Source organism: Sminthopsis crassicaudata, chromosome 2 (genome assembly GCF_048593235.1).
Source record: "Sminthopsis crassicaudata isolate SCR6 chromosome 2, ASM4859323v1, whole genome shotgun sequence".
Classification (NCBI taxonomy): domain Eukaryota; kingdom Metazoa; phylum Chordata; class Mammalia; order Dasyuromorphia; family Dasyuridae; genus Sminthopsis; species Sminthopsis crassicaudata.
This window is the reverse complement of record NC_133618.1, coordinates 368,952,943-368,967,778: the sequence shown is the minus strand read 5'-3', so window position 1 is coordinate 368,967,778 and position 14,836 is coordinate 368,952,943. Positions and strand designations below refer to the sequence as shown.

At 32.0% G+C, this 14,836-nt stretch overlaps 1 protein-coding gene across 2 annotated transcripts in view; it reads right to left on the bottom strand.

The window, feature by feature from the left end:
• The window catches only part of LOC141556651 (serine/threonine-protein kinase MRCK beta), a 152,998-nt gene that overhangs the window by 13,943 nt on the left and 124,219 nt on the right, over positions 1-14,836 (bottom strand). For both annotated transcript variants that reach the window (XM_074291108.1, XM_074291109.1), the window contains 2 exons: positions 13,312-13,374; positions 6,686-7,282 (listed from right to left, as the gene is read on the bottom strand). In XM_074291108.1, coding sequence (XP_074147209.1) covers positions 6,686-7,282; positions 13,312-13,374 — 660 coding nt within the window. The remainder of the gene's footprint in view (positions 1-6,685; positions 7,283-13,311; positions 13,375-14,836) is intronic.

Here is a 14,836-nt window from a genome sequence, read left to right as displayed (position 1 = left end):
AGCAAAAATAGCAATTATGATTTCAGAAAAGCAGAAGTAAAAATAGGTCTAATTAAGAGATAACCAGGAAAGCTATTATTTCACTAAAAGGCACCGTGAACAATGAAGTATCAATACTAAACATATCTCCTCCAAATGGCACAGCATCTACATTTTTAAAGGAAAAGTTAATTATAAGATAAAACAGTAAAACTATACTAGTATGGAATTTCAACTTTCCCCTCACAGAGCTAAATAAATCCTACCATAAAATAAACGTAAAAAAGTTGAATGAAATTTTTAAAAAGCTGGACATGATAGACATTTGGGGGAAAAAAATTGGAAAAAAATAGGAAGGAACAGAATTTTTCTCAGCTGTACATAACACTTGCACAAAAATTGACTATGAATTAGGACATAAAACCTCACAACCAAATGTAGAAAAGCAGAAAAATTAAAAACATACCTTTATCAGATCATAAAACAATGAAAACTGCATTCAGTAAAAGGTTGTGAAAGCATATATTAAAAATTGCAAACTAAACTGTTCTAAAAAATGAGTGATTCAAAGAACAAATCACAGAAACAGATCAACAGTTTCATCAAAGATGAGACAATCTACCAAACTTTGTGGGATGCAGTCAAAGCAGAACTTAGGGGAAAATTTCTATCTCTAAATGAATTCATCAATAAAAGCGAGAAAGAGCAGATCAATGAATTGGGCATGTAGCTTTAAAAAAATGAAAATAAATACAATTTTAAAACATCTAATTAAATACTAAAATGGAAATCTTGAAAAAATCTAAGGAAATTAATGAAATCAAAAGTTAAAATTTGAATTAATAAACAAAAGTAGGAATTGATTTTATGGGGGAGAAAACAAGAAAACAGATAAACCACTGGTTAATTTGATTTAAAAAAAAAAAAGAAAGAAAAAGAAAAAGAAAAAGAAAAACGAAATGACCAATATCAAAAATGAAAAGGGTGAATACACTACCAATGAAAATGAAATTAAGATAAATATAAGACAAGTCGAATTATATACCAAATATACTTTAAAATCTAAGTGAAATGGATGAATATATACCAAAACTATAAATTGACAGATTAAAAGAAAAGGAAACAGAATACTTAAATAACCCTATCTTACAAAAAGAAATTGAATAAGCCATCAATGAACTTCTAAGAAAAAATCCCTAGGATCAGATGGATTTACAGATGAATTCCACCAAAAAACTTTTAAGAAACAATTATTTCCAGTATTATATAAACCATTTGAAAAAATAAGAAAAAGTCCTACCAAATTCTTTTAATGACACAAATGTAGTTTTGATAACTAAACCACGGAAAGCAAAAACAGAGAAAGAAAACTATAGGTCAATTTTCATAATGAATATTGATATAAAAAAATTCATATAAAATACTAATAAGATTACAGCAACATACCATAAAGGCCATACTCTATGACTATGTGGGATTTATACCAGAAATTCAAAGTTAGTTCAATATTAGGAAAAATATAAGCATAATTGATCATATCAAGAGATACAGAAAAAGCTTCTGACAAAATACACCTTTTTCTATTAAAAATATTGAAAAAATATAGGACTCAATGGAGCCTTATCTATCTGAAATCAATAGCAAGAAGTATCTGAATGGGTATAAGCTAAAACCTGGCCAACAAGATCAGAGCTGAAACAAAGATGTCTATTATCATCACTATTATTCAATACTGTATTAGAAATACTAGGTATAGTAGTAAGAGAAGAAAAAGATTGAAGAAATAAAAATAGCCAACAACGAGACAAAATAATTTCTTTTTACAGATATGATAGTGAGCAGCAACTAAAAAAACTAGATGAAACAATTAACTTTAACAAAGTTTTCAGAGTATATAAATATAAAATAAACTCCAAAAAATCACTAGCATTTCCATATATTACCATAAACTTCACCAGAAAGAAATAGAAAGAAAAATTCTATTTAAAATAACTGCAGACAATATAAAACAATTTAGAGTGGAAACAAACCCAGAAACTACATAAACATAATTACAAAATAAAAAATAATAAAGACATCTAAACAACTAGAGAAATATCAATTGCTTATGGACAAGTTGAGTCAATCTAATAAAAATGACAATTCTAAGTTTAATTACTTATTCTGTGGCATACTAATCAAATTACCAAAAAATTATTTTGTAAAGGTAAAAAAATAAAAATCATCCTGAAAAACAGGAGATTAAATATATCAAGGAAATCATTTTTTAAAATGTGAAAGAAGTCAGATTAGTAGTATCATTTTCCTTTCTTTTTTTGCAAGGCACTTGGAGTTAGGTGATTTGTTCAGAGTCACAAAGTGTCAATTTGTCTGAGGGCGAATTTTAATTCAAGTCCTCCTGACTCCAAAGCTGATGCTCTATTCGCTGTACCACCTAGTTGCCATTAGCAATACCAGATTTCAAATTAAATTACACAGTGATAATCATGAGAACAATCTGGTACTAAGAAAGAGTGGTGGATCAATGGAATAGATAAGGTACATACATACAGTAGGAAATGACCATTTACCAAATATTTACTATTGAAAAAGAGGAAAACTTACAGGCCAGCACATGGATTCCTCATAGGCAAACTATTTTCTTAACCATGCCTGGCTCCCAATTTCCCCAAGAAGTAAATCTTTTGTAGAAGTGATTTGTGCCAGAGGTTCCTAATTCCAATCAGGAATGTCTGCCTTCTATTTGCTAAATAATTTAAATGTATTATTTCATTTGGTCGTCCTAAAAATCCCATGACATAGATTGTATAATTTTTCACTTTACAGATAAATAGCAGACAATAAAAATAAATGACTTGCCCAGAGTCACTTAGGACATAAATGAAATCAAGGCCATAAATTTCTCTATTACTAGATTGTGCTGTCCTGAGGATATTTTAAAGGTACTAAGTACTCTCACTTACTATCATTGTTTCAAAATGAAATATTTCACATATTTATCTTTAGTCTTCCAGTGTTTATTAAAATGTATCTAGAATCTACAAGCTAGTAGAAAATTAGAAAGGCACAAAAAGTGAAAAAAAGACTGGAAGGGGTAGAACATGTGAGCCATTAAGAATCTTCCCAGGCCTCTGATATTTAGCAAATGAATGAATCACTTTTCAAATAACAAATTTTGTTAGATATACTATTTAAAACTCTCTAAAAACTAATGATTCATTCTTTTCTTATCCTTCCCTTCCCTTCCATACATAACATTCTACAACTGTTTCCCCATCCTTATAAATGATCCATGTCCATTGACTCCCCTAAGCCTGGAATATCTCTCCTAAGGTATCTTTGCCGTAAGTCTTTCTCTCTAAGAATGTTTAGCCTCCTTCAGGGCTAAATTCAAGTATCAGTTCTTAAAAGCCTTTCTAGAATTTCTCAGATATTAGTTCCTTATTTAAAGTTATTTCATATGTATTATTTGTATTGATATTAGGAAGAGAAATATGGAACAGTTTACAGAAAGCTGGCCAGAGTGCTACTAAGACCCAATGGGCAACCCTTATCTCTGACATATACCAGCCATGTGACTCTGGGCAAATCACTTTACCTCTAGAATAGTTTCCTGAAGGCTCTCTAAAACTAATCAAAGATAGAGTCAAAGAAAATTTATTATACATGTTGCAACCCCCAAGTAAATTGTAAATTCTATTAGGGGAAGGACTATTCTGTTTTTGTCTTTGTAACTCCAGATCTGAATTTGAACCCAAATCCTGGTTTAACTCTGAGATTATTCTCATACTGTGCCATAATACTTTTTATACTACATTACAGATAAATAATTACAAAATAACTTTAGGAAAAAGATGGAACATATGAAGGCATCAGAAAAGTCTTCATATAGGAAGTGATATTTGAGTTTAATCTAGAAGAAAATAAGCATTCTTAGAGATGGAATGGGGAGGGGAGTGAGAAGATAGATTACTATATATCCTAGGACAAAGTCTTCTACCCAATAGTTTTTAAAAAATGAATCGAAATTAATGAAAATCTGCATTTCACTGAAATCCACAAAATCAAGGGGGAGGAATAGTGAAGAGTGATTTAGAGAATTACTGAGGCAGTTAAGGTAAATATTTTCTTTTCCCTAGGAAAAACCAAGTTCTATGTTTATGCCTAATTTTGCAGCTTCAAACTTAAGAACATAAATAATTTTTTTATTGGACCTGTGATTTCATTGATATAGAGAACTTTCAGTAAAAAATTTTCCTTTATCAAGACAGACTGGCATTTGGTCTGATAATTCTCTTAGGATTGTCAGGGGGGCACCGAGAGGTTAAATAGTTTGCTTAGGGTAACATAGCCAGCATGTTTCAGGATAACTAAATTCTCCTTGACTCCAAGATCGCTTCCCTACTCACTATACTGCTTTTATCTCTTAATGAATGTAAAATAAAACATTTAATCTTAATAACGTTAGATATGTAGATCCTTGGAAACTTTACTACTGGGGTCATATCCCAGCAAAGCTTCTACCAGCAATAAGGAACAGGCTCCAGTCTAAATCTGGATTATTCATATAATCCACAAAGGAAATAAATATGTAAAAAACAAACATGTGGTTCTTTATAAGGTAATGAAGAACAAGTTGCAGTTTGATGGCACATGGAAAAAATAATGAAAGCTAATTACATCTTCCTTTCTTTGGAAGTGTCCCAACCTTTGGTACTGTGCAGTTAATGTTTTTATCAACTCAATCAAACTAGCAACCAAACACAATTGAAAGAAATTAATAATGCCTCTCAGTTTTAATAACTATGTCCTCTATCAGCAGGTGTCAATTTGCACTAGCAGAAATCCCTCACTTACCAATACCAATTAAATCCCTCACTTACAAATACCAATTAAATCACCAAACCAGTTTTTAAGAAAGTTGTCTAGTAGCTAATTAAATGTCTCTGGGCAGAACTTTTATTTTCTATTTATTTAGATGCCCTGATTTTAAATTTAAATTAAACTAAATTTAAATTAAACTAAATTTAAATTTTAAATTTAACATCAGGATGTTCTGATATCCGGAATTATCTATAATGAACTATTTTTACTTTTGGCCTTAACTCACACTCAGATGTTCTCTATTTTATCTTAAGTCTACATACTCCCAACCTCAGTTTTCATGTTCCACTTTAGGTGTTATCTTCCCCTTAATGAAATGTAAACTTCTTTTAGGATAAGGATTGTTTTGTTTGTTTCTTTCTGTTTCCCTAGCGCTCAATCTATTATTTCTGTGTATTTAGCCATTAAGATGTTTCTTTTCTAAGCAATTTTTTCCAAACCAAATCTAATTTTTCTCAACACAAATACCAAAAAAGAGTAGCTTTAAAGTGGACTTTGGCCTTCTAAATATTTGAAGTTCATTTCCTCATTTGTGTCTAGATGATTTCTAATGATCATTTCCAACAATAAGCCCTATGAGCTCTTTAAGCCAGTTCTAATGCCACCAATGAAGATCAGGTTCTTTAACTCAAATGCCACTTTTTGCCACATTTCCCGATCCCTTTTAGATAACCTCACATCCACTATATATGCATCTTGTATAAACTTATTTATACCTATATATTTACATAGAGAAACCAACAGAGCAGGGACTATTTTTGTTCTTTCTTTGTATACTCAATCCTTAGTACAATGCCTGGCACAGCTTAAGTGCTGAATAAATGCTTATTCTTCAACTGAATAATCTGGCAAAAGAGATATAATGATGGAAGGGAGCCACCTCAGTGTAGTAGATGTGTGAATCATAAATAATTTGAATGAAATTGTAAATAACATAAATATGAGGTATTATTATGAATACTAATAATATTAAACAATTCTCTGAATATCTTTCTGAAAAAAATTTTTTACAGACAAGAAGGCAAAACAGATAGACTTGTTAAGGTTTGGGCAGAAATTTTGGGCAATAAAGTCTAGCAGGTTGGGAGCACTTTTGCTATTTACTGTCTCAGAAACTATCCTACAATACTGAAAAGTTAACTGAATTGCCTCAGAGTCCCCAAAACAGCATATATCAGAGACAGGACTTTAAACTAGATTTTCTTGATCCAAAGCTTGGCTTTTCATTCACATCATCATGCTGCTATGATCTGAGTGCCAAACTCCATCACTCTGCCTCATCTACAGTACCATTTTGGAACATTTATTAGCCTTCCTGTCTGTTTATCCTAGAAGAATCCTTTGCTTTATCAGCCTCTTTCTTCCACTGGTGACTTTATTTTTTCCTGGGGAAGAAGGGATACAATAAGTGCCTCCATCTTGTTAATGGACAAAGGTTGATCAACTTTCATTTTCCTTTTAAATTTCTAGAATTCAATATTAGACCCCAGCACCAGGTACCTCCTCAATGCATCTCCCCCCACAGTACCTCTTTCTTCTTTCCTTTTTGTTATTAGACTTAAGCACCTTGAGGGCAGTCTATTTTTCTTTTCCCTTTTATTTGTAAAATTTAATACAATGCCTGAAATATTGTAAATCCTTGAAAAATACCTCTGCACCACACTTTTATCACCTTATTCTTTTCTTAAGGAAAAATGGAATTAGGTATTAGCTACCTTAACTGTGAAAATTGGAAGATAAATCAAAGCAAAAGAGAACACATGCTGATTTTTGATGAGAGAAGCAGCAACAGGAATATGGCAACAGAAAAACATATACATACTACAGGCAACAGGAGTTGCAGGCCACATTAACTCCTGCATGCGTGACCTCCGACCTTGTGAATCCACGTATATTCCCATATGGCTGAAGCAAAGCAGGTATTCCTCATTACTGAGTTCCACAGCACAAAGGGCATCAAAAGACTGCTGTGAGAGGAACATAAGCGAGGGATCATTAGGATTTACCAGGTTTAGAGATTGTCCATCTCCCTGGATGCTCAACAAAGAGAACCCAGAAGGGTAGCCAACACAGAGCCTGTCCTTGAACACTGTCATCCACTGTACATTTCCTGGAGCCACAATTTCATTGAATTTTTTGTGGAAAGGTTTAGTTCTTTGAATTTCATAACAAAGAATCAGTCGCTTCACAGCCACAAACAAACAAGTTGAAGAGCTCTTCTTTATTGTGGCAACTACTATAAGCTGGCAGCCTTTAGTTTCTGGAAGTTTGATGTCAAAATTGCCTTCTGAACCATCAAGACAGGACCAGGGATACAGATGAACATGATGATTCCTGCCACAGATGAGGGTGATGATTTTCTCTTTGGGAGCAAGTTCAATCTGATACACCTTCTTACAATCAGCAGCTCGAACAATCACTAAAAAGAAGATAAAGGAAGGAAGAAAGGAATAAATCTCAGTAAATAAAGGGCTATCAAAATTTAAATAATTCTCTGTAAAGAAAGGATATTTTCTGTCAACTCTGCAAGTGACATAACGGGATAAATTTCAACCTTTCTGAGTGAAGAATGAGAGGGATTGGAAACAACAATAAATTTGCAGATCTTGATCTGCTATTTCCTAGTTTCATAATTTTAGCCAAATTACTTCCCCTTCCTATGCCTCTTTATTCCTTGTAAAGTGAAGTATAGGAGTAGAGGATGAAATGTTGAGCCTTAAAACATGAAACTGTGAATATACTGAAGTTTATGTAATCTCCTACAATGTATAATTCATAAAGTAGCATAAAAGACTGAAAATGCAAGTGCAACCTTACTTTTACTAGTTTAACATTAAAAGAATAGGTATATATATTTTAAGTATTTTTATTTGAATTTTGCTTATTTTTAAACTGCTTTCGTAAGTGTCGTATCTGTATATTTTGGTCTTTTATTTCTACTTTGTTCACTCTCTACCACTTCATAAAGACTTTATATTTTATCAATAATTTCTGAATCACTCAGTACATGGTTCCCATTTTTTCCTCTATAATGAATAGTGTTGCTACAAACATTTACTTCATAAGTCTTTTCATACTGTCAATACTTTTCTTGGTATATAAACCTAATAATGGATCACAGGATCAAAAACTATCAAGAATGTTGTAACTTCTCTTGAATGTTTCCAAATCTTTTCTTTTTTGAAAATTCAGATTTGCATTTCCTTCCTCCCTCTCCCCCCATTAAGAAAGTAAGAAACATATTACATGTTACAAATCGCAAAACCTCCTTTGGTCATATTGTCTCCCCATTCTTTTCTCTTAGTCCCCCCAAAATAAGCCTCAACATTCCTATTAACTCAGAAAATTTTCATCTTTTATTATCTTGAACAATGATGGATATGATGTAATGTAAAGGGCTAGAACTGAGCAGATGCATTTAACCTAGCACTTAAGGCTAATTACCAATTGGACAATTCTCTATTAACATGTTTGGAGGATGACCCTACTCAACTCTATGCTGGCTCGATCTGTGGGTGTGGTGAGAGAAGGAAGGAGAGACAAGCAGGTGGAGTAGGAGAAGGGGGATCAATCTTGGGCTCTGGAGAGAAAGAAAGGAGGTGTGGAAATTCCTATATCTAATCCCCTGACAGAGACCCCAAAAGACGAAGAATGAAGACTTTTGATTATCCTGACTCCAGCCGATTCTAAGATATCCAGGGTACTAATGTGGGCACAACAATGTAATATCTCAGTTGTTTTAATTTCTATTTCTGATTATATGTAATAAAATTATTGTTGATAACTTCCATGTTTTTTTAAAGAACAATTTGTTGACATTCTTTGGCTATATATCTGTTAGAGAAGGCTCTTGGCCTTAATAGTTTTGCATCAATTCCTTATATAGGTTTTGGATGTCAGATTTTTATCAGAGCTGTTAGATGGAAATTTTTTTCTTTTTTTCTCATTCTAGATGCATTTATATTGTTTTTTGGAAAGCCTTAATGGTCATATAAATATCAATCTAATTTGACTTTGATAATATCCTCTAATAATATCCTGGCTAGTTATACATTCATTCTCTATCAAGTTTTGAGATATAAAACCATGGGGCAGTTAGATGGTGGAGTGAATAGAGCATTTTTGTGAAGTAAAGAGGACCTCAATTGAAATCCAATGAGATAGAGATAGATAGAGATAGAGATAGAGATATACACACACACACACATATATCTATCTATCTATATATATAGATAGATAGATAGATAGATAGATAGATAGATAGATAGATAGATAGATAGATATACACAGAGAGAGAGAGAGAGAGAGAGAGAGAGAGAGAGAGAGAGAGAGAGAGAGAGAGAGAGAGAGAGAGAAATATAACCATTTGTTTTCCTCTTAATTTTGGAGGATGTTCCTTTTAAAGTATTTAAACCACTTATGCATATGGAATTTAAGGTTATATTTGGTGAAAGGTGCTAAAGCTAATTTCTGTTGAACTGCCATTGTTTGCCCAGTGATTCCGAGTGACAAGAGTTTTTCCCCAGTACATGTTTGTATGGATTTTTTGCTAAGTGCATATATAATTTTATCTAAATCTATTTCACTAATTAACTTTTTTACTTTTGATTCAGTGTTGGAGAGTTTTGAAGAGTAACTAGGAGGCCTGATAACAGATTCATTGATGAGTAAATCTGAGGTCTGATAATGAGTTCATTCTTTTACAGAGATTCTTGACCTTTTATTCTACCGTATTACTTTTCTAACTCAATATTAAGTGTCCCCTAGGTAATCTAATTAGCAATGCATTTAATTCTTGATTTTATTTGAGTAAAACCTGACATATTCACTATATTGATCATAGTTTAACTATGTAAAACTTCCTTTATTTTTATAAAAAAAATTGTATTTATATAAGTCCTATATATTTTGTCATTGTAAGCTAACTCACAGGTTATCAGTATAACTTGCTTTTTATAAGTGATTTATCTTTACTTTTTTTTTTGTGGATTCTTTACAGTGTTTTACATAAATCATGGTTACAGCTAAAGAACTGTCTCCTTTTAATGTTCATTACTTAAATTTTTTTGTATCATTGTTATACATAGCAATTCTAGTACTAACTTTAAATAATAATGGTGACAGTGGATATTGGTGTTTCATTTCTACTCTTATCAGAAAAGCTTTCCATATTTCCCCTTCATAATAAATAATTCTGGGATTTTAGACAACTGCACTTGATTATTAAAGAACAATTCTTTTTCACTCATTATTCCTTTTTAAAGTTTACATGTAGCATTCTATGCCCATGCTTCCCCATCTTTCCAAGAAGGCATTTTATCAAATCACCCCTGAATACAAAATTATTTCACATAATTTCAAAACATCCATTCTGAATTGTTTATTGATATTACTTCCATTTATATTATTATAGCCTCTGTATATCATTTTTCTGGTTTTTACATTCTTCAGCTTATTCTACATTTCTTTAAATTCTTTATATTCATCATTTCTTATAGAAGATCAATATTCCACTACACTAATGAACCAAAATTTATTCAGCTATTCCCCAATTTCAATTCATACCTACTATAAAAGGTGCTGTTATAAATATTTTTTCTGGTCACCCATTTTTTCTAGTCACTGACCTCAATTCCTAACAGCAGAATCTTAGAGTCAGAAATTTCAAAATGTCTTCTATACTGATAGGAAAAATTCATAGCTGCATCAACAATGCCTTAATAAATCTGTCTTTTCACATTCCACCAATACTATTTCTGTCTTTTATCATCTGTTCTAATTTGTGGGGAACAAAAGGAAACATCAGGGTTGTTTTGATTTGCATCTTTCTTATTTTTAGTGTTTTAAGAGTACTCTCTTATATGATAAAGAGTTTGCAATTTTTGAAGATTTTTTATTTGATATTTTGGGGAATGGATTCTGATTTTTCATATTCTCTTCGTGTGTATGCATCTTGAATAGCAAACACTGATATCAGAAACAATGATATAAAGATCTTTTAGTTGACTCTCTCTCCTCTTAATGTAGTTGCATTACTTTTGTTAATGCAAAAGCTTTTAAATTTCACCTAATTAGAACTATATCTTTTGTAATTTTTAATATCCTTTACTTAAGAATTCTCCTACTACATATATATATATAAATAATTACATAAATTATATATATGTATATATATATGTATATATATATATATAAAGCTTTAGAGAGCTAGAAAAAATAATAAGAAAATTCATCTAAAGAAACCAAAATTCAAGATCTCAAGCCGTATCACAAAGTATTAATTATCACAACTATTTGGAACTACTTAAAACAATGAAAAGTTGAAACAGATCAGGCTCATATTAAACAGAAGCAAAGAAGCATAGTAACACAATGTTTAATAAATCCATTTATGCAAAAGACTGGAATAGAGGCTTACTACTTGACAATGCAAGGAAACTAGAAAATATGAGAGAAATCAGATTTTGCCCAAGATCTAAATGTTTTTGTACACATCAGACCGTTTCCTTTTTTTTTTTTTTTTTTTTCTGCTAGTTTGGGGAAATAGACTTTGAATCACTGGATCCCAGAACAGAGTTTAAAATTAACTTTTTGGAAAGAGTTTCCAGCTTTCAAAGTGTTGGACCAATTCACAGTTCCACCCATAGTGCAATCTTGCAAGATTCTGATCCTAAAGCTCAAGAACTTAGTGATTACATTGCTGAGTCAGTTAACTCTTGGTTGACATTTTGTGTGTTCTGATACTTCTGGGGATTTGGGGAGAAGGGTTTCTACAATTTCTTTAAATACCATAGTCAGACTTACTTTTAAATAATTTTTAGATTAATATTTAATTTTGTCCTTTTGGTTTGTATAGATTCGAAGTTTCCTCCCAATTCTGACATTTGAAAAATTCATATTTTATCATCTGCTTTTCCATTGCTATGTTTTTTTTTTCATTTTGAGTTGCTCTCTGCTTCTCCACCTTTCAATTGTAATGTAAGCCTTCTTGAATTCCTCCTCTAACCATCTTATTTCTAATAAAAGAGATGTTATATCTTTATCATCTCACTGGGATGCTAACACCCACTGAAATTTCTTAAAAGTATGCCTATTCTCCATTCCAAAGATATAGTTTGTTACAGTTCTGTTCTTTTCTGCAAAGGTTTCTCCTCTCCTTCCTTTACTCCACAGTATTTGTTAATTTTCTTTCTTGTGAAAGTTTTTTCCTTCCCCATTTTAGGGTCTTTTTTTTAGCACTTTTATCATTGTTGTAAGATTGAGGGAAATTAGCTTAATCAAATTTAGCCTTTTTGAAGGGAAGACCCGAGTTTTTATAAACTTTTAAAAATGGACAAGATGATTTATATTTAAAATTCCTATGCTAAGAAGAATGTACTTTTAATATATTTCCTTGGTTTTCCTTTATTAGAGTGAAAGAATAGATTGGCATTAGCTGTTCTAATTGGCTCAGAATGAGTTTAAGTTGGAAAGAATAAACTGATGAATTTTAATTAGGTGAGTTTAGTTGGGGTAAATCCTGGAACAGAAGGTATATATTCACGTAGATTCCAAACCACTTGCTCAAAGGATACAGCTCTAATATCAAATGAGCTTGTCAATTCCACTTCTAATTACTCCATAATTTTAAAAAATTCATCAATAATAGTGTATATGTGTTCTAAACAGGGAGATTAGCCATAAGTGGGATAGAACAAAACGTATTCAATCTCTGAAACAATTCAGTGCCCTGGTAGTTCTAGAATTGGGTCATCACTCAGGGTCACTCTAAGCAAAAGAATATCCTCACTGGCTTACTCACTAATGGGCTGACAAACAATCTGAGGCTAGCCAATAATTAGCTTGACAGATTTTTGGGAATGAAAGATGCAAGTCCAAGCTATGGAACTATACCAGTACAAGGAAAGAGAATGTAGTTATTAGCTCTGGAAAAAAATTCTATGTTCTTTCTAGGGGTATTGATTATAGATAATCCTGTCATTCCTAAGGAACAGAGTTCTAATATTTGTATATTAACATTAAATAAACAGTTGCATATAAATGTTAGATCCTACCCTAGAGAGAGAGGGAGGTAAACCAGGTAGGAGGGGGAGAGAGGAAGGATGTGGGAGGGAGGAAGAGAAAGACAGAAAGGGAGGGGGGGGAAGACGGGAGGAAGAGAGAACATATGTACAGTTTTCATCTTGTTAGTACATTTTGGGGAACATATTTCAATTTGGGGTTCAAAAGAATTAAAAAGAATTTCAGTCCTTGGCTATTGGGAAAACTAGGTGGACCTGACATAATACACAAGACTAATCATCACATGGAGTTAGAATAAATTTCATCTTTTGATTTCACTTATAATTTACTTTTAAGCAATCAGCTGAATCATGGTGTATTTTACACTGAAATAGCTAGACTGGAGATGCATTATTATGGTAACATTCCCAAATCATAATAACTTACCATCACGAGTTAACTCTATTACATACAATCCTTCTTCTAAACCAATGGCTATCCTATCCCGATCTGTATTAAAACAAAGGATGAGAGGAATATAGTTAAATACAAAGATTCTATTGCAAAAAGTCCTATATTCTAATAGCATTTATGGTCAAATTCTTTATAGCATACATAATCTTAGAAAGAAGGGACCTTAAAAATTATCTAATTTTCCAATCTTATAAGTAAATTACTTAATACATTATAGATCAATGGTCATTTAGAATAGGATCTAACATGTCCATTGACAAGAAACTATATAATGAATTAATCTGTTTCATATTTGGGACAGAATAGAGAATTTTCATAAGTTTTTTCTTATACTGAGCTGCAATTTGTCTCCTTTTAACTTTCATCCATTTCTACACATTCTGCTTTTTGAACCCAAAAAGGATGAATCTAATCCCTCTTTAAGTAATAGCTCTACATATGTGAAGACAACTAAGTTGACTCTCAACTCATATAATGCTTCTTTTCTAGTTTATATATCCCCAGTTTGGTCAAGCATTTCTCATATGACAATTGTTCAAGTATGACCTCATCATGGTTTTTTATTTTCTGAGCATGCTATCAAGGTTACCATCCAAATAAAATATCCATAAATAATATAAAGTGCTAGATGTGGTCTTACTAGGTCAGATGATAGTGGACTATAATTTTTCCTTGTAAATAAATAATCTAAAATATTAAATTAAATATTCTGGCATCATTATTTTCTCATGATGTCTATAAAACATCCAAGTCTTTCTCATATATCCACAACGCATCTTGTGAATTTAAAGGGTTTTTTATAAACCTAAGTACAATTTATCCCTATTAAGTTTGAACTTGTTAGAGTTAGCCCAACACTTTTTTTGGAACACTCTGCCGTAAATTGTGGTAAGAAAAGACTCTCTTACTACTTATGTATTTGATATCACCTAAGTTTAATAACTAAGGCACTGATAACATTTTGAAGACAATTGCAACACTGAAAGCATCTTTCATTAATTCATTAATCAAAACCATTTAGAAGTGTAATATATCTAGCCATATTTTTTTACTTTTGTCTGCAATGATATTGCTGGAGACAAAGGATTAGCAGAAATCTCCAGACCAATATCTACAGCATTGCCTATTGATTCAAGTCCTGTTTAAGCTTGGGAGAATCATTTCACTAAGTTACTCTCCCTATAGCTATCAATTGAAGGGAAAATTTCATTGTGGATTTCTTTCTGCAACAATTACCAAAAGGCAGATAAGCTCAAGAGCTATAGGAATGGCAAAACCTCTCGGATTACAGGTCATGCTTTCAATCTGGTTCTCAGAGCCATCATCTAGGGAACTAACTCTGTGAAGAAAAGGTCACCCATCCCCAATAATTTATTAATCAAGGTTCCAGGCATGTTAAAACACTACCATCATTACCACCACCACCACCATCACCACCCATATGGAAGACATATATCTTCTCTTATGGACAGAGAGATAATTCTTCCCTCTCCCCTCC